Consider the following 25,903-nt stretch of genomic DNA (forward strand, 5'->3'; position numbering starts at 1 on the left):
GAAGGTTTAAGAGAGACGGCGTTGGTCTTTGGTTTTGGGTCCCCAAGGTGCTAAATCGACACTCAGGCGAACAGAATGTTCAAGAAGGCGGTTGAAGCCAAGTCTCATCAGCGTCTCTCCGGCGCCGACCGGAAGAAACTCCGGCGTACCGTCCTAAATAGGTTTTCCCTCCTCACCGATGAGCTTCTCGACGCCATCCTTCCTCCCAAGGTTTGCTTTTTCTCTCCCTTTTCTTCTTTTACTTGTATTTCATTATCATCGTGTTGTCTTGGGATAAGGCGGATAAATTACTGAGTCTTCAATCTTCTTTCATCTGATTGATTCTCGATTAGATTGCGTCGGGTTTGTTATGGATTGATGATGTCTTGCTTACTTTGACATTTTTATGTCTTGTCTAGGTCGAGATAACTGTTTCCAAGTTTCAGAATCGGGTTCTTGTCTATAGTATTGAAGGTGGATGTCCCATGTTTTTCGATATTGATGGAAGAGGGAATGAGATATTCCCCACAGGTTTGTGGATTTTGTATGATTCAAATGCTTCAAGCACAGTGCTATATGAGTTGGATACTGTAGTTAGTTTCTGATCAAGACAAATCCTTTCTGATTTTTGTTGTTATTTTGTTTTCTCTTCTTCTGCTGCAGTTTTTGCTCTCTGGGAGGCTCCTGAAATGTTACCTTCCTATATGTTGAAAGGAGGTGAGGTTTCACGGTATGTCATAGGCGGTGCAGATTTGATGTTCCCAGGTATTTGGATCCCTGCCGAAGGCTTTCCTTCTTTCTCAGCTGGAGAAATTTGGGCTGTAAAAGTTCCTGGAAATCTTGCACCTATAGCTGTAAGCCTCTTTGTATCTGCTAACCGATGAATCTTCTTAACAAACATAAAGCCTGCCTCTCGAGTTACCTGATGTTTTATGGTTTTGTATGTTTTTGAAGGTTGGGTTTACCACAATGAGTAGTGCAGAAGCCATTAAAGCAGGTTTGCGTGGGAAGGCTTTACGGATAACTCATTATTACCGTGACTTCCTCTGGTACATAAGATGCTGGCAACAGTTTTGCATTTTTTTCCGTTACTTTTTATCATCTTCGGAGGAAGTAAGCGTCTTACATGGTAAAGCTGTGTGTTCACAGGGAATCAGCTGAGGGGCACTATGTTCCAAATGCTGGTTTCATGGAGGATGTTGTCATGGAGGACCCATCATACCTTGCTTCTGGTTCGGGTGAAGAGATTTCAGACGCTTCAGCTGGTCCTCAGACAAGCACAGGAAATGAAGAAGATGAATCTGGTGATGTTAGTGATCTCGGGCCTTCCACCTCAGTTACGGATGCTAAGAATGGTTCTGAAGAACATATGGTTGGGAGCATGAATGAGCTGAACTTAGGAGATGACGTTTCTGCTAATGAAGCAAATACCGAGAAGCAGAATACTCTCTCTCCTGAGGAGGTAGATGCTCTTCTTGACCAATGCCTTTTGCAAGCATTGCATACAACACTAAAGGAGAAGGACCTTCCCATCCCAGGAAGCACTCTATGGTAACAACGCCATTCAGATACTTGAGTTGCTTTTAAAGCCATTTATATTATGGTAGTTGGTTGGTGTCTTAACTCCTGATGTATGCAATCCCGCTTTACCTTGTTGGTTTGGCGTTGTTTTATTACGCATTTTCTTTCTCCTTACTAAGTTTGGCTTAACATTGGTTTTTTTCTGTGAGTGGTGCAGGGCAAATCATGTATTACCTTGTAGGCCTTCTGGGCTCACGCTTGACATTAAGAAGTCTTCCCATAAAAAGCTGTCAAAGTGGCTGCAATCTAAAGCGTCTGGAGGAATGGTTAGTTATCATTCTACTTTCCCTTGTTTTATGGTATGTTTCTTGCTCGATGTTATAGAATAGGAGTGTGCGTAGATGTTTCAATGCAAATGCCAACTGGTTATTAAATTTTAGGCAAATATAATCATCAAGCGTTGTAAGCTGTATCTTTTAAAGGGTTAGTAACACTCATTAGTACTCTTACATTACCATTCTGAACTTTTAAAAACACATACACAGATCTCTGTGAAAGAAGACAAGCATAAGAAGGAGATTGTGTTGATTTCGGTGAACCGTAGGCACCCAGAGTACTCATCCTTCAAGCCGGAGAAAAAGAAAGCGGAGATCTCCGAGTCTTCTGGAGACCGCTCCACAGCACAAGCTCAGTCAGAGAAAATGCTTGAAATCATAGAGGTTTATAAACCAAGCATACACAACAGTGCAGTATTTGCATCAGTTGGGGAAGACAAAGGAAAGCTATACACAGCTTCAGAAGCCTCTGATGTTGTGTTCAAATACATCGAGAAGGAAAATCTGGTAAAGCCAACAAACAAGTCAATGGTGGTGTTGGATCCGATATTGTGTGATGCACTGTTCAAAGGAGCTATCAAAAAAGGATCAGCATACCCGTCAGAGGTTCACAAAAAAGATGTTGGATCGACGTTTATAGGGAGGATGCAGCCTAATCACGTAGTCATGAGAGGTGGTGAACCCGTGGTTCGTAAAGGAGCTATAAAGCCGGTTCAGATAATGACGGAACGAAGACAAGGTAACAAAAAAGTGACCAAGGTCTCTGGGATAGAGACATTCTTGATAGACCCAGACGCGTTTGGATCAGAACTGCAGAAGAAGTTTGCTTGCAGCACTTCAGTTGGAGAACTTCCAGGTACGTTTATAAATCTTCTCTTTTGTTTTGTGTTAGTGAGTAACTTTTTGAGAGATTGTGTTTGTGTTGTGTTGTTTGCAGGTAAGAAAGGGCACGAGGTTCTGATTCAGGGAGGTGTGATTGACGATGTTGCGAGATATATGGTGGAACACTATGGAGTTCCGAAGAGATTCATTGAAGTTCTTGATAAGACTAGGAGATGATTTCGTTAGCTACCTCTTTTGTTTTATTCATTGTGTTCTAAACTTCTAAATTTATTTTCTGTTTGCTTACTCTAGAGTTATGGAAGAAATGAGGATAAAGGTTTTTTACTTCATCAGTAAAGGATTCATGAGTAACATGATTGAGAAAATAACTATCCCTGTATCAACAAAATGTTTCCAAATATAACAAGTCGAAATAATGCAATCGATATGGGCTTGAAGATTCTTCCCAAGCCCAACGAGACAGTTCCCTGAATCCATGTCCCGGATCTACCAGTGTTCTTCATCGCCTGATCACTTGCACAATCAGGGATCTCCACAGTATTGCTCGTAAGCTATTGTCCAAGTTCGAGATCTGAAACAGGTCTCAGCATCTATTTTTTTAATTAGCTGATGATAACACTCTCGGTTCTATCTTAATCGCAAATGGTGACTTCTTACGTCAAGTGACGTTGCATTGCACCGAATGATAGAAATATAAAAAGCTTTTTAGATAAATCGGAGCCACCTTTTGCTCTCACCAACCACAAGACACGAGCTTATTTTACAGAGGCAGTGCCGCTTTCTCAACTGCTGCGCGCACACTCACAAACTCAGGGACAGAGGAGATTGAGAAAATGATGGCGTTGGCTCTTCGCAGACTCTCTTCTTCTGTTAAGAAGCCGATCTCGCTTGTTTCCTCTAATGGCGGTTCCCTTCGTTTTATGGTTATTCTGATTCACGCTTTATCTTCTCAATCCCACTTTTTTAAGTTTCTTCTTGTTTGATTCTGATCCGTTCTCATGTTTTTTTTTATGCTCAGTCGTCTTTGTCAACTTCGGCTATGGCGGACTCGGAGAGATCTCGTTCCAGTGTATATTATCATTGTTTTGCTATATACATATTACATTGATGGCAATTAGATCGGATGCATCATACAATAACCAACAGCTTCTTATTTCGAGTTTTACGTTTTCTTTATCAGTGGATAAAGCAACTGAATGCACCTCTGGAAGAAATTGATCCCGAAATCGCAGATATTATCGAACTCGAGAAGGCTAGGCAATGGAAGGTATTGACTTTATTCATGTTTACATTAATCTGGATTCTTTTGCGAAGTTTGTCTGCTTCATTCTTTAGTACAAAAAGAAAAACTTTGGAAATCTGGAAGCTTTACATTGATTTGGAAATCTGGATGATATTGCGAGGTTTCAGGGATTTGAACTTATACCGTCAGAGAATTTCACCTCTGCCTCGGTGATGGAAGCTGTTGGCTCTGTTATGACTAACAAGTATAGTGAAGGATACCCTGGAGCTAGATACTATGGAGGAAACGAGTATGGAAACATTTTTCTTTGTTTTCCTTTTTCAAACTTCTTGCACTTTGCTGTTAGTATCCGATGCTCAAGATTTTTTTTTGCATCCTCTCAACTTAGGTACATTGACATGGCCGAGTCATTATGTCAAAAACGCGCGCTTGAAGCTTTTCAGTTAGATCCTTCGAAATGGGGAGGTACTAGTTTTATGCCGAGACGACATGCTTTATTTACTAGTGAATCTTTCACATTTTCTACTAGAAACCAACTTACTAATGGCGACAGTTATGACATGAGCTACTCCTATTTTTTTGTAGTCAATGTGCAGTCTTTATCAGGATCACCAGCTAACTTCCAAGTTTACACCGCGCTACTGAAACCTCATGAAAGAATTATGGCACTTGACCTACCTCATGGTGGACATCTTTCTCATGGTTACCAGGTACCTGAAATATATTCTCTATAGCATGGTCGGTTTTCAGCTTCTTTTCTCATGTCCATGTCGAGTTGATAATGTATCTTTGTCTCTTTTCTTTTGATTGCTTCTGTGCAGACTGACACGAAAAAGATATCTGCTGTATCTATCTTTTTTGAGACAATGCCATACAGATTGGATGAGAGCACTGGTTACATTGATTATGATCAGGTTGGGTAGTTAATAGCCAGCTTAGCTTAATCCTTACAACATTTTTATCTTTTCCAAATATACCATTGAGATACATGTTGGTATGATTATTCTCAGCTAGAAAAAAGTGCTGTGCTTTTCAGACCCAAACTTATTGTAGCGGGTGCAAGTGCTTATGCTCGTCTATATGACTATGCACGTATTCGTAAGGTGAAATATTGTCTCAACTCTTTACTCTGAAGTTATATTTACCAAAGTTGCATGTTGAACAAATGTGGATTGCATTTTTTAAGATTATGCGTGATAAATTTGCAGGTCTGTGACAAGCAAAAGGCGATTATGTTGGCTGATATGGCTCACATTAGTGGGTTGGTTGCTGCTGGCGTTATCCCCTCTCCTTTTGAGTATGCAGATGTTGTTACAACTACAACTCACAAATCGCTTCGTGGTCCAAGAGGGGCAATGATATTCTTTAGGAAGGGGTTGAAAGAGGTTAACAAACAAGGGAAAGAGGTGAATTTCAAGTCATATTGTATAAAATGAAGTAGTAAGTAACCTGCAGGTACTGACTAAATTCTTGTAGTATTTGATCATATGTCGTTTGTATCTCTACAACATGTCAGGTCATGTATGACTATGAGGACAGAATTAACTCAGCTGTTTTTCCTGGACTGCAAGGTGGTCCACATAATCACACTATAACAGGTCTAGCAGTTGCTCTGAAGCAGGTTCGGACTTCAAACTTTTTTTTTGTGAAATTTGCCCCTTTCAGTTTCTGATCAAGGCTTAATCTATTATGATTTTGTTGGTCTCGTTCATGAACTTTTTGAGTTTGTCGATTTACTCACAGGTGAAAACACCAGAGTATAAGGCCTACCAGGATCAAGTTCTCCGTAATTGCTCAAAGTTTGCTGAGGTGAGATGTGTTTGCTGATTTTTCGTATTCTTGGTTGAGTAATTAGCAGACATGACTCAAATCCTGCCATGTTTGAAACACGTGGTATTAGGCCTACTGTAATCATCTCACTTTTTATTTTGCCAAATGGCTTTTAATTGCAGACTTTGCTAGCGAAAGGATATGACTTAGTCTCTGGAGGCACTGAGAATCATTTAGTTTTGGTGAATCTTAAAAATAAGGTACCTCTTGTTCTATCTTTTATTGCAGATTTGATGTCTTGATGGAAATGTTTGCTTCCGAATTACGAGTTTGCATAAGTAAATGGTGAAGCTCATCTGTTTTAGAGAACATAGCTTAACTCCTGAAAAAAAATTATTTTTGTATGATATACTAAAACAGTGATGGTTTCCTGCCCCTGCTAATTATTGTGTGATATCATTTTTTACTGATGATATGCTGAACAGATGTAGCAAAATCAAGTTCAAATGTTTTGTTTTTGTACTGTGAACCTCATTAAGCAGTGCACAGCGTCGCTATTTTTCTCTGGGAGTGTATGATATTGGAACTTGGGTTTTGCAGGGAATAGATGGATCAAGAGTGGAAAAAGTATTAGAATCAGTACATATTGCAGCAAACAAGAATACTGTTCCGGGTGATGTTTCCGCCATGGTTCCAGGTGGCATCCGTATGGGTAAGGAGTAATGTGTTGTTAGTATGTCGAAAAAGCAAGTAAACGTTCATGCTTCTTCTTGGCATTTACTGCTTTTGAACAAAAAGGAGGTTGATTCTATTTGAGTTGTGATCATAGAGACCTGTGATCACTGAGATAATCGTATATGTTCGGATCTGTTCTTCTTACAGGAACACCAGCTCTCACATCAAGAGGATTCATTGAGGAAGATTTTGCAAAAGTGGCCGAGTATTTTGATTTAGCCGTCAAGATAGCCTTGAAGATCAAGGCAGAGTCTCAAGGTATATCAGAAGTCGTTTCGGTTTTTTTTTTTTTTTGTGGTTTCATTGCTCACTTAAAATCAGGGATTATATTAAGGGAACTATTTAATGTATTGCAGGAACAAAGCTGAAGGACTTTGTAGCAACAATGCAATCAAATGAGAAATTGCAGTCAGAGATGGCGAAACTGCGTGAGATGGTTGAAGAATATGCTAAACAATTCCCAACGATTGGGTTCGAGAAAGAGACGATGAGATACAAAGAGTAGTTTTCATCAATCCACACGTTTTCACTTCTCTTATGTAGCAAATGTTCCAAAGAGATACATTGGAATTCTTCATAATCAAACCCGTTTCTTTGTTTCTTCATTTTATGTTCTAAACTTATTTTTTTCTCGGTTTACTTGCTCTAGAGAGAGAGATATATGGATCAAATGAGAATAAAACGGCGGCTTCTTTCTCTTCTTCTTTTCTAGGGAATAACATCGACGGAATTAACAAGACAAAATCGATAATTTTTTTGTATATATAGACTCATGAGTAAATGTTACACAGGAAAAAAGTTTAAAAAATCTTCAACTATTTAATATTTGCCAGTTGAGAAAATAGCTAATACCCCACAAAAAGGGAGAGAAAAGTCTATTGAATATTAAATGTTTATTAAATTACTACCAAATAATAAAGTATAGATTATCCTAAGACAGAAGTATGATGGTGATTGGTGAATTTGTTTTTTGACTTTTTTTTTTTTCAATCGCATTAAGCGTCTTAATTAGTAAGCTCCTAACTATTTTGTCTTCAGCTAATGGCGATCTTCGAATGGCGACAGAGAAGACGGCCACTCGACGGCGGAGTAACTCGCCGCCGTCATCTCTTCAGGCCTTTATATTCGAGAAAACTCAAGAGAATGATTCTCTTCGCTGTGGTCTTCTTAGCCATCTTTCCTCCTCTCTTCTTCCATCTCAAGCTACGACGATTTCGCCAGATCGTCGCAAGGAAGTGCGATTGGCTTCACCGTCCTCCACTTGTCTGCGCTCACGGCGGCGATTCCACCCGCGCTTTCCCCAACACTGTATATATACTCTCGATCCATCCATTTCCCTCTTCTTCACACTCTTACTACTATCTTAAACCTTACTATCTTCTACATCTCGCTCTCTCTCTCGCAGATGGATGCTTACAGTTACGCTATCCGTTCTCAAGTTGATTGTATCGAAGTCGATGTTTCTCGTTCCTCCGATGGTGTTTTATTCGCTCTTCACAACAGGTTACAGACTCTTTTTCATTCTCTTCCTTGGTTTCGTTGTTTTTCTGTGTTTTCGATTCTCATCGGAGATCTTCTTTATCGTCTGATCACACTGCACAGTCAGGGATCTGCAGCGTATTGCTCGTAACTCTTCTGTCCAAGTTGGAGATCTGAGTATGAAACAGGTCTCAGTCTCTATTTTACCATTCTTTTGGGATAGGCTTTGCACCTCGTTTGCATCCATTTTTCTTAGACCTTTGAATTTTTTTTTTTTTTTTTTTTTGAAGATCAAAGAACTCGATGTCTCACAAATTGTAAGAGGGACCTTGGGCAATCGTAGGATTCCTACCCTTGAAGATGCTTTAGCGGTAATGCCTTAACGTTGCACACTCTTTTTATCACTACCTTTTCGTGCTCCTTCTTTGTGATTGTTCCTCAGTAACAAAGTGGCTGAACTTAACCTTCATCTTCAATCATCTAGGTGATATCAAATTCAGTTCGGCAAGTGATTCTTGATGCTAAGGTCGGGCCACCAATGTATGAAAAAGGGCTCGCGCAAGATATCCTTTCTGTTGTAAGTACTAAGTTATCACTTGCTAGCTACTTGTACATATTAAGCTTTAGAACAGAGTACAGTAGTACACGAGGTCTAGTTTGTCACTTATCAAGATCTGCATCATAAAGAGGTTTTGATTCTTTAAGAGCCTGTTTTGTATCTTTGAGCACACAGAGAGCTAGAACTGCCTATATAGATACTTGGAATACAGATTATGGATCAATGTTGATGCTTTACTTTAACTTTAATGGTGGTATTTTTGGCTGTGCCTACCTTAATCATCGGTTCTCTGTTGTTAGATTGAGAAAGCGCAGTGCAAGAATTGCATTGTGTGGGCCAAAAGCGACAGTTTGGCTAGGGACATAATCAAACAAGCTCCAGATATTACAGTATGTAGAAATGGATTTTTTTTCTTCTCATTTGAGGATTGGATATGAGAAGTTGGGGTCCAGTTTCTAGCTCATTCCTTGTGACGGCACTTTGTTTTTTTTTTGGCAGGTGGGATACATTGTGATGGTGGATCCTTCGACTGGGGTGAGAAACAACCTGCTGAGAATGAAGGGAGCTAGGGTTGTGGGAGTGTATCATCCCTTGACCGATGAAAAATTGGTTAGAGCTGCGCATCGGTAAGCAATGGATTCCAATGTTTTCAACTGATAACACACCCGCACATCATTTTCCATGTGTTTTACAACCTTGCTCGACCTGATGAACAGGAGAAACAAAGAGGTTTATGCGTGGACTGTGGATGATGCTGATCCAATGAAAAGAATGCTTCATTTAGGTGTGGATGCAGTTGTTACGAGCGATCCAGCTATGTTTCAGGGTCTCATGGAAGATCTTAGAACTGAGTGTCTTGAAGAAGGCTTTTCAATACGGACATGATAAATTTCTGGTTCGAGAAACAGAAAACTGATATTGGAATCACCGTAGCAATTTTTAGTACTTTTCACCAAATTCAAGCATTCTTAAAGATGGTAGTACTAACTCAGAAGGCTCTGATAAAGATCTTTCACCTATATGTCACAGTTTCAAATCTTGGTCTAATAACTCAACAAGATTTCAGATTCTTGGAAAGAACAAGAACAAGAAATCAGCTTCCTTATATATAATTATATAGAACTTGTAATACAATTAAGAAACGGCGTGTTTTAGACCATGGTTGAGTGCATTATGCGCATCCCCAGGCAGCAAAACTCTGAACACTGCATAATGATGGTTTAAACTCTTTTCCCCTTGGAGTCTATGAACACTCCCAAGACCGCCTGCCGTTGGGTTTGGAAAAGCATAGAAAATTCGTTTTATTCTTTGATGCACAAGCGCCATGGCACACCTAATATGCATAATCACCACTTTATCAGATTTCCCAAACTTGCTGATGCTACAAGGGTGTAATGTATATGCAGAAACTCACATCGTACAAGGTTCCCAAAGTAGGAAAATGTCATAACCTGTGCAGAGGTAAGGCCTCTCCATTGGAGGATCTCTAGGAGCTTCTTCACTGCAGTTCTTTTGGACCTATTGGTGACTCAAGAGTGTAAGAGAGAATGTTTTACTAATTGGAGAAGATCTCAAATTCTTGGTGGGAATGAACTTACATTCGGACTGTGACTGCTTGTCTTCTGCTTTTTAGCTGGAATATCAGCATCTGAGGGCAGAACATGATCCGGAGAAACACTCTCTGCTGAATTAGGAAACAGATATCTATCTCTTGCAGAAGAAGATTCAATGGCAACTATGGAAGCATGCCTTAGAGGATGCCATTGGCTACACTTTTCAGTCTCATGTGGCTGCAAACACCATTGCCAAGGATTCAGACAAGCAACATCAGACAGTGAACCATTCAGTTTTTCAATTATGCCGTTTAAGAATATCTGCGAGCTAGCGTTAGTCACTCTGTCATCCCCTGTTTCATTGAAAGGGCTGGTCTCTGTCGTAGTCATGTCACGAGGAGTAGACGATGGATATACTTGATCAGTTTCACTAGCTATTATCCGCCTAACTGATGGATCAACTATTACTGCAGCATTTACAATCTGAATGAACCGGGTATTAGCCATGGTAAAGCTTATTACTAAGAAAATTAAGGCAATGAAAAAAAACCAATGGTATGTCAAAAGTGGAAAATAGATGAATAAGAGAATATCTATACAAAGAACGTGGTCTGTTTTCTAAAACTTTACGACATTGAATAGATTAAGGCAAGCAGCAAAATACTTACTGGTTTATGCTCAGATACTGCCAGATCAATAACAAGTCTCATGAACTTGAAGATTGATTGTGTGTCATCCTCACTGAATCCACTAATGCCATCTATATTGCTGTCATTGTCAAATGGAAAAAAAAGGCGGTGAGTAATAAAGACATGTTATTGCTATCACAACGCAGAGAAGAACCCTAATAGTAATAATCAAGTAGGATTACTCCAAAAGGACTAATTTTTTTTTACAAAATTGATGCAACAAACCAGAATCCAACAAAAGACATGGAGCTTACTAGGTTGGGGGATGAAATGAAGTTGGCCATATTTTACACTGTTCTTCCCACTCTTCTTTCGAAACTGCAGCATATTTGCATACCTATTCATAGTTATAACAGAAAGATCAGACTAAAACTGATGAGCAAAAAGCGTTGACTCGAATTCTAAGAGTACAAAAGCCTTGAAGAGAAATTGTTTTTGTGAGACCAAGGAAAAAGCAACCCACTTCTGTAATAAAAGGACTCAACTCATAGGGATCAACGAGTTTCTGAACGTCAAGTGGCAAATCATTCAAATGATCGTTGTGCTCAGGTGCTAGACATAAGATGACAGTCAACTGAGTTTCACCTGTTCAATAAGCTTTGCAATCAAGACCTCATAATTTGATGTTTGGTGTATCAGCGAGCCAACAAAAGTAACAATGGGGCATACCGTGATCTTGAAGAATCTTCTTCCGCACCCTTTTAACATGACGAAGATCTTCTAGAGGAGCGATCTTACATAATTGCCTATTAAAGCAAAGTCAAATTCTCTCAATTTAGTGCAGAGTTGGAAGAAACTGAGCATGATGAGATTGTGGCTCTGCAGAGTAGTTGCAAATTTCAATCAATGAATCAGAGCCGAAACAACATGACAAACCTCACTATGGTATTGGCAAATTTGGGTTTGATTACACTCGCATACACCTTCCCTGTGAACAAGAACACACAAGCAGAAGTTTTAGTTTTAAATAAAAGAACCTTTGAAAGATAAAATCCAAAATGAGAAGCTCTCAGAAATTGAAGCATACAAGTGGGCTGATGCTCAGGTGGGCATGTAGGCTTATCAGGTATATGGATGATTTTCCATGCATCTGAATCCATTCCTTACTTCAGTCTGTTATGAAGATAATTCATAAGCACGAATTATACGAATTGGGGAGAGAAAAGAAAAGGAAAAACTCCAACTTTCTCTGTGGGAAATTGATATAGCTTAGATTAGAGGACTTGCAAAAGGCCTAACTTTACTACATATAACTAAATACTTCAACTACCAGATTCAATAGGTACAGTTGTAAAGTAAGCTGAGGTCATGCTTTTATATGCCTCCTATGAATAACATTATCGAATTCACTAGTTAATCAATTCGAGCCAAGTACTCACTCAGATACAATTCCAGAAATATGAAAAATCGTAAATATCACCTAAAAGCAGGTAATTAATCATTATAAAGAGACTAGATTAACTCACGCTGGAGCTTGGAGGAATGGGTTTGAAGCAAGGCAGAGACTAGAGCAAGGAGTGAGAATTCACCAAAAGGTCGAGTGAAGACGAGACCTTCGCAACGACTACGTTTTGCTCTCTGAGGTTTTGAAGCAATTATAAAGCCTAGTAATAAACGATAAATAGCCAGGTTCGAAAAATCGCCAGCTTAGGCGGATAACCAAATTTCTTCCAAAAATCGATGATTTATTTGGAAAACCGAAACTTATTAAAAAATCGGGCCCAATAATAAGCCCAACTGGAGTGGATCACATAAAGAATTTGCTAAGGGCCCACAAATCGATGATGAAGACTTTTATTTATAGTGCTTCCCTTCTAAATTATCCCAGTTTTCGATGTGGGATAATTTTATCAAATAGTGTGGAAATTGAAAAGTCTACGACAGTTAAACCTCAGTGTCAAAAAAGAAAAAGACAACTAAACCCTACACGGCTAACACCAGAGCCCCAAAAGTAAAAGACGCGCCTTTTAAGCATTTTTCTCCGGCGAAAGGAAATGGCGAGTCTAGGGTTACGGCTAAAGGCGGCGACATGGACGTTGAGGAGCGGAGCAGCTACTGTTTCGAGGCGTTGTTCGTCGGAAATGGGGAAGGGATTTCGTCGATTCTCTTCTGAACCAGAAAATGATGTTCCAACTTCAGGAATCAGCCGACCTCTCGCTGAGATTCTCAAGGAGCTTAACAAAAAGGTTCCAGATAGCGTCATCAAAACCCGAATCGAAGATGGATTCGCCATGAAATACATCCCCTGGTTGGTATCTCTCTCTCTCTCTCTCTCACTGTCTCTCTCTCACTGTCTCTCTCTCGGTTGGGTTTTAGGGTTCTTATTGATGGATTTTTAGAGAGACTGTATTGGTACTTATACTCTCTTTGAAACTGTGTTGGTTCTCAGGCACATTGTTAATCGGATCATGAATCTGCATGCTCCAGGTCTGCTAAATCCTTAGATCTGATGATTCCTTCTTCTGGGTTTCCATATTGGGTTTTGATTTGACATTTTCTGTATATGATTCTGTGTTTCAGAATGGTCAGGAGAAGTTCGAAGTGTCACTTACTCTCCTGATGGTAACACCGTTACTGTGGCTTATCGCGTGACTCTCTACGGCACCGATGCTGAGGTATTTCCTTCTTCTTTAGCTATATGCCCTGATTTGATTATTCTTTAGCCTAAGAGTTCTTTGCCTTCTTGTCCGAGAGGCTGCAAAGGTAGAAATCTAGTTACTGCCCCTTTTGCTTGTTGTTTGTGTACATTTGACTTCTCCAAAGTATGAGAGGAAACCCGTTTAGCCAATACAGCTCTGAGAGTGTATGTTGAGAAACACCAACTCGGGGTTATAGATTCTGCATAAACCTTAGAGGTGATAACACCTGTTTTGGGTGGTACCAAATGCTTCGAATTTGCTTCCCTACTTACTGTCTTGCGCATATTTTGTGTTCATTGTTTGCTTCTTAATCTGGAATGATTTACTAATTAATCATTGTTTGTGTTGTGAAGATATTTAGGGAATCAACAGGCACCACTTCGGTAGATGATAAAGGCTATGGTGATGCTGTGCAAAAGGCTGAAGCAATGGCATTTCGCCGTGCCTGTGCAAGGCTTGGACTAGGACTTCATCTTTATCACGAGGATGCTTTGTAAAGACTCGTTTTTAACCATCGGATTTTTTTTTTTTGTGTTTCCTACTGCCTAGTAGTTGTCGTTCAAGGTAGAACTCAAGGAAGCGAGGTTTTTGGTATCTAAATTTTGTATCTAGATGGCGGTAGAATTTTAAATTGGCTAACGCAACGAGCCTAAGTTTAATGTAAGAAAACTCTTGTTGATTCCCATGAAATTATCTATTACACACAGGTCGATAAAAACCCGAGACTAAAATGGGATTACAGTAGGGTAAAAGACGTTCAACGATATATTATAACACATAACACTGGCTTTAGATTCGCTTCGAAAGATTCACATTCTTACATACTCTCTCTTCATAAGCAACAGCCACACTCTATGTTATCTTCTAGAAAGTCTTAAGATATTTCTTGATCTCGAAGGTGATGGATGGAAAGGAGACAATATCCCTCTTCAGAGCAGATCCACTATCTATGCAGTCCGTGAGTCTTGTGTAATAGAGCAAAAGTTGTGTCAATGCAGCTTTCAAAATATCCATACCACACAAGAAGTTACTGAAGGAAGTTATAATATCTTTGTGCATCAACTCTATCGCTGTCTTCCATCTGCTTCCAAAGTCCTTCACCAATGGCTCTAGTTCAGCAACTGTGATGGACCTCTCTGGATTTGAACTTGAATCCTCAGCTGCTAACGTGTTTTGCAGTTAGTATTTATTTGACTTGGCAAATGATGAGTGCGAGGACAAGAAAGAAAGAAGTTGCTTACAGGCTCGACTTTTCACAAATCTGATTAAATCACTGAAATGCTCCACCAGCAATTCTTCCTGCGAGATAAGAAAATGAACAAAATAGGAAACATAATAACCCCACAACTTCATTTCTTAATATGTTCTTCCTTTATCTGGATCAGGCAAATATAACCATCCTTATATGGTCGTGTTCAAACCATGAAGCAAATTATAAAAGCAAGATGAGTTCAACATTTTAAAGGAAATAAAAAAGTGCAACATTGTCCCTTACCACAAATAACGAAGTGTTGCTCTTTAGTAATTCCTCAAAATGCATTTGAATTTTCCCACCTTCTGGTCCAGCTTCCTAGAATAGAGGAAGATGGTCAAAACAGTTTCTTTCTGGTAAGGTAAGAGTCACAATATTACGAGTTAAGACTAATAGAAAATCTGGATATGCTGACTGACTCAAGAAAGGCATTTTAAACCAAGTAAAGACTGATCTACACGGGTGCACTTAACATGAGACGGCCAAGAATTCAACTCACCTTTAGCACAGCAATTGTCATATCGTAGTTGTTTATGAGAAACACAATTTGCTGCTTTGGCTTTGGGAACAACTTTGCAAGCTTGAGAATCAAGCCATCTACAGCCATTCTTAAACGCTCCAAATTTATATCAAGCTGCAGCGTTGCATAGGCAATGTCAAGCGCTTTGAGTGACCAGCTCCAGGTATCACATATCAGTAGAGAGAGAGAGAGGAAATTGTTTAACGAACCTGCCCATCTCCATATTCAACGTTCAGGTAAATAAACGAAGCCGTGAATTCAGCATAACGCCTCATGACATAATGAGGATGAACATCATCTTCCCATAATGTCTTTATGTTTGCATCCCGCAGACTGCTGAGGTGTGAGTCAAACACCATCTTGAAACGAGGCCACAGAGAAATATTAACCTGCTCAATTTGCATAATTAAAAAGATTCATTGAAAGAAGAAAGATTCATTGAGGTGTGGCCCTTCAAAGTTATACCAGAATGAAAAAATATAGTGACCAAGTGAAAACAGCTGCTTATACGCACAATAATAATAAACATTTTTTTTTTTTTTGCTTCAATTGCAAACGACATATGTATTTAAGAGATAAAGGAGTTATGCACCTTGTCCAGATATGAATCCAGGCATGGAATCCTCCGGCGAGACATTATAAGCTGTGAACCAGGTAGCAATTGAGAATTACTTAAAACACTTAGTGGGCACATAAAGAATCATGACGCTTGCAAAAGGCTCGGATCATGAGAATAAGTAGTATATAAGCTACATTTAATTATCATACTGTAAAGGCAAAATATAGTGGACCAGTTGAAAGTATGTAATCCAGAAACATCTTTCCTAAAAAGCCCAGTATATCTGCATCTTTGGTTTGCAAGACATTAAGGCCCCTCCTTCCAATGCAGAATGATAAAAATCAAACCATACTTCATTGGACCACTAACTTCTAATAAATTCTCACATACAAATGCAGCTCAAAAGATGCAAAGTGAAGCTAACTAAATTACCTGATTCTAAATGAATTCTCCAAAACACGCATAAAGTAAAGATTGGGTCATAGTTAGTACCTGGTGGTGGTGTATAATGCGAATCATAAGCATCAGGCCGATAGCATCAAAACAGTTTGAAAGAACGGGATTGAAGTGCTCGTCGATGACAGAAAATGGACCTGTATCATGGAGAATTCAGAATTTACCAAAAAACACAGTGCTACTATCATCTTATCATCTGTAAAACTAGAAGAGGTTCAAGTTTCTATCCGGAAGCAGAAAAGATATTTCTTACATGTCATGTTGCTCAACACCCATTTAACACCGAGAAGATTCATATCAGGTGATGCGGGAACAAAGTCCAAAGTGAGTTTCTTTATCAATATAGAAACAACTATTCTAACTATGATGGCAGTAGTTCTACAAGATGTACTTTTAAAAGCTAACAAAATCCACCAAGGTTTGGTATAGCATTACACAGAGAAAAAGGGAGACATAAGTAATTACCCGCAAAAATTTCATAAAATATGGACTCTTCACCAAAGAAATCATCACAAAATATATACCTGTTAAAATAAAAACAAATGACATTAACCAGGGGGTTGAGCGATGAGCCAAAATAGCACAAATAGAAAAGGGTAAAAATCAACAGAACTCAGAAGTAGCTGTATCCATAAGTAGCTTGTGCAAGCTCCTAAAGAGCACTTCATAAGGATACTTGAGAGAGCTGGCTTCAGCTATGTGAGGGATCAATGCAGGTTGATCAATTTCCTACAGTGGACATACTGAAACTTAAGTCTTTTAACGAACTTTAAGTATAAATACCCTCACTTCAACTATAAGAGAAACAGAAAAAATGTCAAAGTGAAAGTAAGGGTAAATTTCGATTTATATCATTTATACCAGAAAAACAAAATCGATACTGAACCAAACTAACTCAAAGTAGAAATGAGAAAGAAAAAAAAAACTAAAAGTTACATCAAATTAATGGATACATATTGTTAAGAAACAAATTATATATAAACCAAATGAAATTTGATTAAAACCAAAATATCTGAACCAGAAGCCAAAGTGAGCACTTCTATTTTTTTTTTGGGTCAATACGCCCACCTAGCAGGCTAGCATCATCTCTTTTAAATTAAGAACCAGTAGAGTAACTCATACTCTATAACTAATTCACCAGAGCTAGTCACTGAGTGATGAATACCTTTATAATTTTTATCCTCTCACCCAAAGCAAAAACGGCAGAACGGTTCTTTAGTGGCTCTCTAGCTCTTGAGAAGAGGCCGGTGCTTCTAGTCTCCACCCCAATCAAGTCATATGATGTGGCTATATCTAACTGTAGTTTCTCAAGTGCTTGAATATAAGCACGAAAATGTGCACTTAACACCTGAAACCATATCTCACAATACATAAGGTGTAACAACAATTGAACGCCTAAGCTAACAAACAGCTTTTTTTTATATAACCTGCATACCGCATTTAGTCATCATAGCTCAATAACTCTAGTAAGAATACAAGAAAAGAAGAACTACCGCATGTAACGTACAATAGGATGTTCTATTCACTAGCTTATATTTGCAGATATTAACCTAAGATAAATTTTTCCTTTTATCCCTTCTTCATCAAACTAAGACTATATAAAGGAGTTGCACCATGGTGCAAGTAATCAAACAAGTAAAAGAATATCACCTTGTTCATGGTATCAATGTATGCAGCACGGACATCCATAAACACTTCTTTTCCATGTTCTTTGAGGAAGGAGATAATATACCTAACATTAGATTGTAATTGGTGAATAATGAAGTATGGATCCAAATAAATCTAATGTAAAAGCAAAATAAAATAAAGTTGGATATCAGTAGCATGTGGAATAAAACAACTCCGCCAACATCACGCATGCAAAATACAAAGCAAGATAACTAATCGTTTGTAAGGTGATGACCACATACACAGCTATGCAGAAAGAAAAAAAGTCAACAGAAACTTAAATGCAAAACCGGAAATGTTGGCTTGGAGAGTATAACTCACTTGTACTTTAATAACACACTCTGTTGAAGAATCTGAATGTTTGTTTTGGGTTTCCTCAGGGCTATAAGCTTCTGGACAATAAAATCATACACCTGCAAACGGAAACAAATCTATTGCATGAGAGCAGATTTAGAATACTCGGTCAACGTTTATGCCCTTTCAGCATTGGAAGAGAACAAACACAAACGATAAGGACTTAATACAATACTAAATACTCATTGAATTCACCCGAGATGGAAAATTTATTCTGCCCATAAAATATTTTAGAGAAGGAACAATGCTTCATCTCAATGAGATGCAATAAGTTGGGTTATCTAAGGAACTTAACTTTTCTGTACTTATTTATCCAACAACTTTAAGAATTATGCATGTGTCAAATGTCTGTTTTGAGTCAATAGATACGTAACTGTTTGGACCTATCACACTCCTTCAGCAAATATATAATCGTTCGGTATCAGGTAACAGAAAAGTAGATAAATAACCTTGGAAATAGCTTTTTGCCGGAGCTTCTCGAGCTCAGGCTCTACATCATTTAAGGCTCTGGAACTTTTAACGGCTTGATCTGCTTCTACAAATTTCAGCTTCTTACTCAGAATTTCAAGCGTTTTCATATACTCTTCATTCACCTGAATAAGGGACAATAGCACGACTATCAGCATAGGGGGAAAAAAAAAACCCTCAGCAATCCAACGTAGGCCTAAATGCACACCTATAGTCTTAGAAAACTACGTCAGGGGACATACAGATAGAAGGACTACATGGTGTAACAAAACTAAATTGCACATACTGGCAACGTAAACCAAGCTTAATCAGAAAGTGTAGTTTTTCTATTTTTCCTACGTTAGCCAGAATACAGCATATGCACCAAATCAGTAATACTTACAGCACCGGAAACAAAAAGCAAATATAGATACATAAAAACGGAAAATAGAAAAATACCTCTCCATCAACAATCACATCTATCATCTTTGGTGGCACTATAATGTCTTCGACAAATTTTGCAAGCTTTGATTCAGCCACCTGTTCAAGTAGAAAAGCTCATGAGGATGAGTCACGGGCGGAACTCGGAAGCAGCAAAAGATAATACTAATAGTGGCTATACCCTGCGATTTTTCAGTCTTAAACCCATGTCCATTGATTTTTCTTGAAGAATCTTTATGTCTGAACTTATAGAACCAATCTCTTCCTGAAAGAAAAGAAGCAAAGAGTGCATTTAGTTACAAGGAAAATATATAGGTAGGTATTTATAGGTAAACAGATTCTTCCCATTAGAAACAAGTCGGAATAAGGGAGAGAAGCCCCATACACACAGCTAATTAATAATTACCTGAAATCCACTGAGGAGAGTTTCCATTTGTGACAATATGCTGTCACAGTCACGAATCTGATCGTGAAGTGAGACTAGGTTGTCACTTTCTTTTATGTAATCCTGTGCAGTCACAGAGTATAAAGTATTTTCAGTAAACTACTTACAAGACCGAAGAAAATTCCCAAACTTGTATATTACAGGAAAAAGTGGGAATAGCAATGCCATAACGTAAGAGTAACAACCTGAATCGAATCCAATTCGACCTTCCGTAGATTGTTTTCTACCCCTTTGGCATATTCTCTAAGTTTTGCACCACTGGATAGTATATTGGCAACAACCTGAGCTGACACAAAAACAAGATAGAGAGGAAGACACCATATATCATTGGATCTTAACTTCTATGATTAATCCATGTACAAAGTAACTCAAAAGAGACTAGAAGTGGTAATGGAAGGGGGAAAAAAAAAACGAAGTGCTTCATTTTCAGCTTTAAAACTTTGATCACAAATATGTGAATAGCTTAACCTCATCACTTCCACATTCTTCTAATTCTTGTTGAAGCCCTTCCAATGATATATCCTCACTGTCCAGTAAAAAGAAGAAAGAAATTAGAAAGAGTAATGTCGATTTGATCAAATGCGAGGGAATGAAAGAAGAACATTCTAACCAGAACTATAGTTCGTACTCGAATTAGGTAAACAGAAAAAAGTTCAGAAATGTTACCTGCCTGAATCCTCTTCAAAAGCCAAATCTCCGACATATTCTCCTAAATCAAATCCATGTTTCCCAGGATTACTCAAGTCTCCCATGGCTTGGCCCTAGTATAGTTAGATAGAAGAAGGAAGAGAATAGACACAAACTTCGATAAGAGACCGATTCCGCAAAAGAAGTGAAAGGATCAAGCAGGATCCAGGATCACCAGTATATATTGCTAGAAGATCCCGAAGACTTAGAGCTCGGAAAATCAAATATCGAGAGAACAAGCAAAAACGAAAGAGAAGTGAAAGCTTACCAATGCGTCAATGGAAATGTCGGACATTTTGCTGATGAAACGATAATGCTCGATCCCTCAACCGATCCAAACAATTTTCTGGTCGGAGATCGAAAGATCTTCAACTCCGAAGACAGCGAAATCAGACCCCCCTAAAGATCTACCATACACTAGGTGTTTGCTATTCAACGATATGGGCCCCCATCAAATCACAACAAGAAGCCCATTGGCCCGTTAAAGACTAATAATACATTTGGAAAACGGAACGGGTAAAATACATCGAATGTTTTAAGTTTATTTGGTGCAAATTTTAATTTACTCTAATACTCAATAGATGTAAATATTCTCAATAGAAAACCATTACACCAAATGCAACAAACTTAATTGATTAAAAATCAAAAGCATATTTAAGAAATCAAGAACAAGAGTTTGGAAATTGTTCTCCTTGTTATTCACAAACCTAAAAGCCTTGTATTTATACTATTACATATATCCATAAAGGATGAAACCAAATCTAGAGAATATAGAAATATGCCTATTTACAAGATATACGATCATATCTAAATATACGTCTAATACCCCCCCTCAAGTTGGAGCATACAAGTCACGAATGCCCAATTTGTAAAGAAAGATATCGAACTCTTTACGTCCTAACGCCTTAGTCAAAATGTCGGCCAATTGCTCTGATGAAGAAACATGAGCTGTCACAATGGTGCCTAGAACGATTTCATCACGAATAAAATGGCAATCCACCTCAACGTGTTTGGTTCTTTCATGAAACACTGGATTGGTACTAAGATGCAACGCGGATTGATTGTCACATCGTAGTGTCATAGGATCATTATGTGAAATGCCAAAATCGAGTTGTAAAGCTTTAATCCACTTCAACTCACGAAGAACTTCAGTCATTGCACGATATTCCGCTTCGGTAGAAGACAAAGAAACCACCTCATGTTTCTTAGTTTTCCAAGAAATAATAGAAGAGCCAAGTTGAACTATCCAACCCGTCACTGAACGGCGTGTCAGAGGACAACCGGCGTAATCTGAGTCGCACCAACCGGTGATATGAAAGGAAGAGCCTGACCGCAGCATAACACCTTGGCCAAGAGTTCCCTTTAAATATCGTACCACATGTAACGCAGCCTCCCAATGTTCTTGTCGAGGAGACTGCATAAACTGAGTAAGGGTATGTATCGCATAAGAGAGATCTGGTCGAGTCGCAGAGAGGTAAACAAGACGTCCCACAAGTCGTCTATATCGCTCCGGGTCAGAAAGCAATGCACCTGTAGCCAAAGCCAAGCGATGCTTCTGATCGATCGGAAAACCTGCTGGTTTACATCCCAACATACCAGCTTCAGTAACAATGTCAGTGCAGTATTTGCGTTGACACAGATAGAATCCATCAGCATTTCGAGCCACTTCCAACCCCAAAAAATATTTGAGAAACCCAAGATCCTTCATATGAAAACAAGTAGAGAGATAGGACTTGAATTTTCCAATAAATATCGAGGAATTCCCTGATATAATTAGATCGTCGACGTAGACCAGAACCCGAAGTGTGTCGCCATCCTTTGAGTATACGAACAGAGAATAATCGGTGTGCGCTTGCGTGAAACCAAACGCGCGAAGTGCCATGTTAAGTTTCTTAAACCAACATCGAGGAGCCTGTTTCAGACCGTACATGGATTTACGGAGACGACAGACCCTTGTTTCGGAGTCAGAACGAAGACCAGGCGGAAGCTTCATGTACACCTCCTCCTCAAGATCACCATGTAAGAAAGCGTTGTAGACATCCATCTGGTGAACTTCGTGGTCAAGTTTCGCTGCCATATCAAGAAAGATTTGAACAGTAGTCATCTTAGCAACAGGTGCGAAAGTCTCTCCGTAATCAACACCTTCAATTTGTTTGTTGCCAAGTACCACAAGTCGCGCCTTGTGGCGTTCGAGAGAACCGTCGGATCTGAGTTTTATTCGAAAGACCCACTTACACCCAAGAGCTTTCTTGCCTGGTTGTAAGTCTTCTAAGTCCCACGTCTTGTTCAGGTCTAACGCATGTAGTTCAGAGTTGACCGCATCGTCCCATTCTTTGTCTTTAATAGCCTCTTGATATGACCGTGGTTCCACCGCAAGAGAGAGAGCCACCATATAACTGCGATGAGACTTAGAAAATCGATCACATGTATGATAGTTGCTAATGGGATGGACCGTACCTGAGGACAATGACGAAGGTGATTCGAGAGGGTGAGTGAGGGAGACTGTATTGACGATGAATTCAGTTAGGCGTGTAGATGGTCGTTTGACACGAAAGCCGCGACCTAACTGTTCTGTAGGTACGTGATCGGGAGTGTTGGTGTCTGTCCGAGGTGACTCAATATCCGAGTCAGATGGACTAGTCGAAGAGTTCTCGTCAGCATCGGTGTTATCAGAAATCATCGGTGTAGACTCAGCTTCTGTTTGTGGAAGTATGGTCGGAGGAAGATCAGCTTCATCGGAAAAATTTGTCGGTGGAGTAATAACAGGATCAGCTGTGCTGGTGCTCTCAGGAGATTTTTCTAGTAATGGAAAAACCTCTTCCTGGAATATGACGTCTTTTGAAGTGAAGTAAATTTCTTTCTCAAGATCATAGAGGCGCCATCCTTTCTTGCCGTATGGGTAACCCACAAAAATGCAACGACGTCCTCTGGGTGCAAATTTATCCCCTTGGTGATTCAAATTGTGCGCATAACACAAGCACCCGAATGTACGGAGATGCTCGTAGCTAGGTGGTCGGTCATAAAGCAATTCAAATGGAGTCTTGTCGTGGAGAAGTTTCGATGGTGTTCGATTGATCAGGTAACATGCCGTAAGAACGCACTTAGCCCAAAATTCAATACGTAAACCAGCTTGAAAACGTAGTGCGCGTGCTACATTCAATATGTGTCGATGTTTCCTTTCAACACATGATGTCTCATGAATGATTCCTTGTTCCCGAAAATACGTCGAAAGACACATGAATTCAGTCCCATTGTCACTCCGAAGAATCTTAATGTTTCGATCAAATTGTCTTGTAATGAGAGCTACAAACTCACGAAGACGAGATGAGACCTGAGTCTTGTCCGGTAAAAGATATAGCCAAACAGCTCGAGAGTAGTCGTCAACGATTGTCAGAAAATATCTAGAACCACAAAATGCAGAAGTACGATACGGACCCCAAAGATCACAATGAATCAACTCAAACGAACTTGTAGCTTTATTATAACTATCAGAAAACGAGTTTCTTGTTTGCTTGGACCTCAAGCAAACATCACAATTCGAAAGACAAAGAGCAGAACTGGAATTTAGACGAACACCAAGAACTAAACTAACAACACGAGAAGACGGATGGCCGAGACGACGATGCCACAAAACACCATCTTCGCCAACACTAGTCTGAAAAGCAGTCACCGTTTCGATTCCTCGGAACCGATACAGTCCCTCACCCTCACGTTCACCCGCACCAATCATTGTCCTCGTGATGCGGTCCTGCAAAATCACCAAACGATCAGTAACCTGTCCCACAAGGTTGTTATCAGTGACAAGTTGGCCAAAAGAAATAAGATTCGTATGAAATCCATTCACAAAGTAGACATTCTGCAGGTGTAAATGTGAAGTCAGACGAATTGTTCCTTGTGCATTTGACAAAACGTTTTCACCAGCCGACAACTTGACCGAAACCGGAGAAACAGGTCGGATATCCTCAAGAAGATCAAGACGTATCGTCATGTGGTGAGTAGCCCCTGTATCCAAGATCCACAAAGGTTCGATAGTCTTACCACTGAAACGTGTAGGGTCGGAGTTGGAGTTGTTCGGGTTAAGTAGCTTCACCAACGTTTGCCACTGTGCGTCGGTAAAACCCGTCAAGCCCTGTCTGTCAGCTTCGGTGAGAGCCATGTTTGCAACAACTTGTGCTTGAGTGCCAACCACCTGTGTCGAGTTTGCACGAGCAGTCGTTCCTTGGCCGCCTTGAAGATTGTTTCGATTTCTGGGTCGATCTCCCCACCACTCGGGAAAACCGATCACTCTGAAGCACGAAGCCGCTTGATGTCCAATGCGTCCACAGCTGGTGCACACTGTCTTAGAATCTGGGTTGGGCGGCTGTTGACGCGAGTTACCACCGTTGCCAGATCCATTGTTTCGATTGGTGTTCGGAAAAGACATCTGTGACGATGAAGCTTGCGCAGCAAATCCCATCACCGCAGTTGTTTCCTTCTTCGCATTAAGCTGGACAGTTTCGTTTTGCACAATCGTCTGATACACCGTATCAAGGTCGGGGAGAGGAGTCTGTGCACAGATTTGGGATCTCACTGCACCATGTATTGCGTCATCAAGTCCGAAAAGGAAGTCGTGAACACGAATGGTGTCACGTTCCTTTTCATGAGCAGATACGAGATCACACTCGCACTTTCCACATCCGCATGTCTTGCTTGTTAAGCATTCAGCCATGGCGTCCCAAATCTTTGTCAATCTGCCGAAGTAGTCTTCAACGGAAGATCCCGTCTGTCTGCAATTCGCAAGAGCTCCACGAAGCTGTTGGAATCGTGCTCCACTCTTGAGCGCAAACCGTCTCTTGATGTGATCCCACAGATCTTTCGCCACCTCTTTGTGAGAGATGTTGGATCGGAGCTTGGGTTCGATGGTCAGTTTGATCCAGGTAACTAACAGATGGTTGTTAGCTAACCAATCCTCGAGGTCTGGGGAATCATCTGCTGGTCTTCGGGATGTTCCCATCAATGAAGGCAAACTTCTTCCGAGCACTGAGAGCAACTCGAAGATTCTGTGTCCACTCATCATAGTTTCGGCCGTTAAGAAGTGGCTGAGAGATAACCGCACCAGGATTATCGCCGGTCGTCAAGTCGTAGGAGGAGATGGTCCTCCTTGTCGGGGTCGCCGCAGTTACTGCAGGTGTCGCAGGAATGATCACGTTATCACCCATCGAAGTCGGAGGTCAAATTCGAAAGAAATAACCAAATCGAAAGAGAAGAAGAACAGAGTTTTAGGGTTTCAAAGTTGTGGCTCTGATACCATGAGAAATCAAGAACAAGAGTTTGGAAATTGTTCTCCTTGTTATTCACAGACCTAAAAGCTTTGTATTTATACTATTACATATATCCATAAAAGATGAAACCAAATCTAGAGAATATAGAAATATGCCTATTTACAAGATATACGATCATATCTAAATATACGTCTAATAATATTGTTCGAAAACTCTGGTCTCAATTCTGTAGGAAATGTAGAGATAATGAAGCAAGCTCGCCGGCTTAGCCCTCCAGGTTACCCTAATTAATTCATTGGACACGTTCAGATTTTCGAACCCATTTCTCTTTTTGACCTCTCTGGCTTTGTTGTTTTTGTTTGAATCTGGAGCCACTGCGACCAAAGTAAGTCACTACTCGAAGAGAAAGTTGGAGCTTCGACGTTGCGTGGTTTTGAACCTGGACGTGGTTTGTTTCTCCGGAAAATG

General features: G+C 39.8%; 6 protein-coding genes across 8 annotated transcripts; 4 read left to right on the top strand and 2 right to left on the bottom strand.

Moving 5' to 3' along the window:
* Positions 1 to 26: 26 nt before the first annotated feature.
* Positions 27 to 3,010, top strand: LOC18009037 (eukaryotic translation initiation factor 2D). The gene is made up of 8 exons (XM_006390718.2): positions 27 to 210; positions 399 to 510; positions 643 to 833; positions 934 to 1,028; positions 1,129 to 1,530; positions 1,718 to 1,826; positions 2,046 to 2,691; positions 2,773 to 3,010. Exons 1-8 carry the CDS (start codon positions 76 to 78, stop codon positions 2,892 to 2,894), a joined length of 1,812 nt encoding a protein of 603 aa, XP_006390780.1. The 5' UTR covers positions 27 to 75; the 3' UTR covers positions 2,895 to 3,010.
* Positions 3,011 to 3,255: 245 nt separating this feature from the next.
* LOC18007999 (serine hydroxymethyltransferase 2, mitochondrial) lies at positions 3,256 to 7,031 on the top strand. The gene is made up of 15 exons (XM_006390719.2): positions 3,256 to 3,601; positions 3,697 to 3,747; positions 3,859 to 3,945; positions 4,089 to 4,210; positions 4,310 to 4,386; positions 4,507 to 4,631; positions 4,743 to 4,835; positions 4,932 to 5,024; positions 5,130 to 5,327; positions 5,438 to 5,542; positions 5,665 to 5,730; positions 5,874 to 5,951; positions 6,292 to 6,403; positions 6,574 to 6,684; positions 6,783 to 7,031. The coding sequence occupies exons 1-15, from the start codon at positions 3,512 to 3,514 to the stop codon at positions 6,929 to 6,931; spliced, it is 1,557 nt and encodes a 518-aa protein (XP_006390781.1). The 5' UTR covers positions 3,256 to 3,511; the 3' UTR covers positions 6,932 to 7,031.
* A 431-nt stretch (positions 7,032 to 7,462) lies between these two features.
* Positions 7,463 to 9,417, top strand: LOC18008008 (glycerophosphodiester phosphodiesterase GDPD4). Of its 2 annotated transcripts, none has more exons than XM_024156316.1 (8): positions 7,463 to 7,734; positions 7,832 to 7,929; positions 8,029 to 8,093; positions 8,196 to 8,276; positions 8,390 to 8,482; positions 8,764 to 8,853; positions 8,963 to 9,090; positions 9,181 to 9,417. In XM_024156316.1, the coding sequence occupies exons 2-8, from the start codon at positions 7,836 to 7,838 to the stop codon at positions 9,347 to 9,349; spliced, it is 720 nt and encodes a 239-aa protein (XP_024012084.1). In that variant the 5' UTR covers positions 7,463 to 7,734; positions 7,832 to 7,835; the 3' UTR covers positions 9,350 to 9,417. The 2 variants fall into 2 exon arrangements, with proteins under 2 accessions (XP_024012084.1, XP_006390783.1); XM_006390721.2 differs by having other exon boundaries at positions 7,468 to 7,734; positions 8,033 to 8,093.
* LOC18008633 (probable inactive tRNA-specific adenosine deaminase-like protein 3) lies at positions 9,361 to 12,282 on the bottom strand. 2 transcript variants are annotated; one of them, XM_006390720.2, is made up of 10 exons: positions 12,173 to 12,282; positions 11,734 to 11,819; positions 11,583 to 11,634; positions 11,376 to 11,452; positions 11,170 to 11,291; positions 10,961 to 11,043; positions 10,686 to 10,785; positions 10,063 to 10,500; positions 9,879 to 9,982; positions 9,361 to 9,797 (listed from the first exon to the last, which is right to left on the bottom strand). In XM_006390720.2, the coding sequence occupies exons 2-10, from the start codon at positions 11,804 to 11,806 to the stop codon at positions 9,599 to 9,601; spliced, it is 1,248 nt and encodes a 415-aa protein (XP_006390782.1). In that variant the 5' UTR covers positions 11,807 to 11,819; positions 12,173 to 12,282; the 3' UTR covers positions 9,361 to 9,598. The 2 variants fall into 2 exon arrangements, with proteins under 2 accessions (XP_006390782.1, XP_024012079.1); XM_024156311.1 differs by having other exon boundaries at positions 9,627 to 9,797; positions 9,916 to 9,982.
* A 278-nt stretch (positions 12,283 to 12,560) lies between these two features.
* LOC18009081 (DNA repair RAD52-like protein 1, mitochondrial) lies at positions 12,561 to 14,038 on the top strand. The gene is made up of 4 exons (XM_006390722.2): positions 12,561 to 12,954; positions 13,096 to 13,133; positions 13,227 to 13,321; positions 13,699 to 14,038. Exons 1-4 carry the CDS (start codon positions 12,701 to 12,703, stop codon positions 13,840 to 13,842), a joined length of 531 nt encoding a protein of 176 aa, XP_006390784.1. The 5' UTR covers positions 12,561 to 12,700; the 3' UTR covers positions 13,843 to 14,038.
* On the bottom strand, positions 14,007 to 20,607 carry LOC18008003 (vacuolar protein sorting-associated protein 52 A). Its single transcript, XM_006390723.2, has 20 exons — positions 20,443 to 20,607; positions 20,154 to 20,248; positions 19,956 to 20,013; positions 19,673 to 19,768; positions 19,449 to 19,550; positions 19,224 to 19,307; positions 19,061 to 19,141; positions 18,604 to 18,747; positions 18,122 to 18,213; positions 17,783 to 17,864; positions 17,298 to 17,480; positions 16,746 to 16,861; positions 16,598 to 16,656; positions 16,169 to 16,269; positions 15,710 to 15,760; positions 15,327 to 15,506; positions 15,097 to 15,231; positions 14,841 to 14,915; positions 14,587 to 14,644; positions 14,007 to 14,505 (listed from the first exon to the last, which is right to left on the bottom strand). The coding sequence occupies exons 1-20, from the start codon at positions 20,467 to 20,469 to the stop codon at positions 14,210 to 14,212; spliced, it is 2,115 nt and encodes a 704-aa protein (XP_006390785.1). The 5' UTR covers positions 20,470 to 20,607; the 3' UTR covers positions 14,007 to 14,209.
* Between the last annotated feature and the right edge of the window lie 5,296 nt (positions 20,608 to 25,903).

The sequence above is a fragment of the Eutrema salsugineum genome, unplaced genomic scaffold (genome assembly GCF_000478725.1).
Source record: "Eutrema salsugineum unplaced genomic scaffold, Eutsalg1_0 scaffold_9, whole genome shotgun sequence".
In the NCBI taxonomy this organism is placed as follows: Eukaryota; Viridiplantae; Streptophyta; class Magnoliopsida; order Brassicales; family Brassicaceae; genus Eutrema; species Eutrema salsugineum.

Excerpts from the sequence above, each read along its gene's own strand:
- LOC18008003 (XM_006390723.2), bottom strand. The coding sequence starts at position 20,469 with ATGTCCGACATTTCCATTGACGCATTG. Across the intron at positions 20,014-20,153 it reads TTTGAAGAGGATTCAGGCAG|TGAGGATATATCATTGGAAG; the intron begins GTAACATTTCTG and ends TTTACTGGACAG. Across the intron at positions 17,481-17,782 it reads ACATTGATACCATGAACAAG|GTGTTAAGTGCACATTTTCG; the intron begins GTGATATTCTTT and ends ATATGGTTTCAG.
- LOC18008008 (XM_006390721.2), top strand. The coding sequence starts at position 7,468 with ATGGCGATCTTCGAATGGCGACAGAGAAGACGGCCACTCGACGGCGGA. Across the intron at positions 7,735-7,831 it reads CCCGCGCTTTCCCCAACACT|ATGGATGCTTACAGTTACGC; the intron begins GTATATATACTC and ends TCTCTCTCGCAG. Across the intron at positions 8,854-8,962 it reads AACAAGCTCCAGATATTACA|GTGGGATACATTGTGATGGT; the intron begins GTATGTAGAAAT and ends TTTTTTTGGCAG.
- LOC18008633 (XM_006390720.2), bottom strand. The coding sequence starts at position 11,806 with ATGGATTCAGATGCATGGAAAATCATCCATATACCTGATAAGCCTACA. Across the intron at positions 11,453-11,582 it reads TTTGCCAATACCATAGTGAG|GCAATTATGTAAGATCGCTC; the intron begins GTTTGTCATGTT and ends TTGCTTTAATAG. Across the intron at positions 10,786-10,960 it reads TCATTTCATCCCCCAACCTA|CAATATAGATGGCATTAGTG; the intron begins GTAAGCTCCATG and ends TGACAATGACAG.
- LOC18009081 (XM_006390722.2), top strand. The coding sequence starts at position 12,701 with ATGGCGAGTCTAGGGTTACGGCTAAAGGCGGCGACATGGACGTTGAGG. Across the intron at positions 13,134-13,226 it reads CATGAATCTGCATGCTCCAG|AATGGTCAGGAGAAGTTCGA; the intron begins GTCTGCTAAATC and ends TCTGTGTTTCAG. Across the intron at positions 13,322-13,698 it reads TCTACGGCACCGATGCTGAG|ATATTTAGGGAATCAACAGG; the intron begins GTATTTCCTTCT and ends TGTGTTGTGAAG.
- LOC18009037 (XM_006390718.2), top strand. The coding sequence starts at position 76 with ATGTTCAAGAAGGCGGTTGAAGCCAAGTCTCATCAGCGTCTCTCCGGC. Across the intron at positions 1,827-2,045 it reads CTAAAGCGTCTGGAGGAATG|ATCTCTGTGAAAGAAGACAA; the intron begins GTTAGTTATCAT and ends ACACATACACAG. Across the intron at positions 2,692-2,772 it reads TTCAGTTGGAGAACTTCCAG|GTAAGAAAGGGCACGAGGTT; the intron begins GTACGTTTATAA and ends TGTTGTTTGCAG.
- LOC18007999 (XM_006390719.2), top strand. The coding sequence starts at position 3,512 with ATGATGGCGTTGGCTCTTCGCAGACTCTCTTCTTCTGTTAAGAAGCCG. Across the intron at positions 3,748-3,858 it reads CGGAGAGATCTCGTTCCAGT|TGGATAAAGCAACTGAATGC; the intron begins GTATATTATCAT and ends TTTCTTTATCAG. Across the intron at positions 5,952-6,291 it reads TGGTGAATCTTAAAAATAAG|GGAATAGATGGATCAAGAGT; the intron begins GTACCTCTTGTT and ends TGGGTTTTGCAG.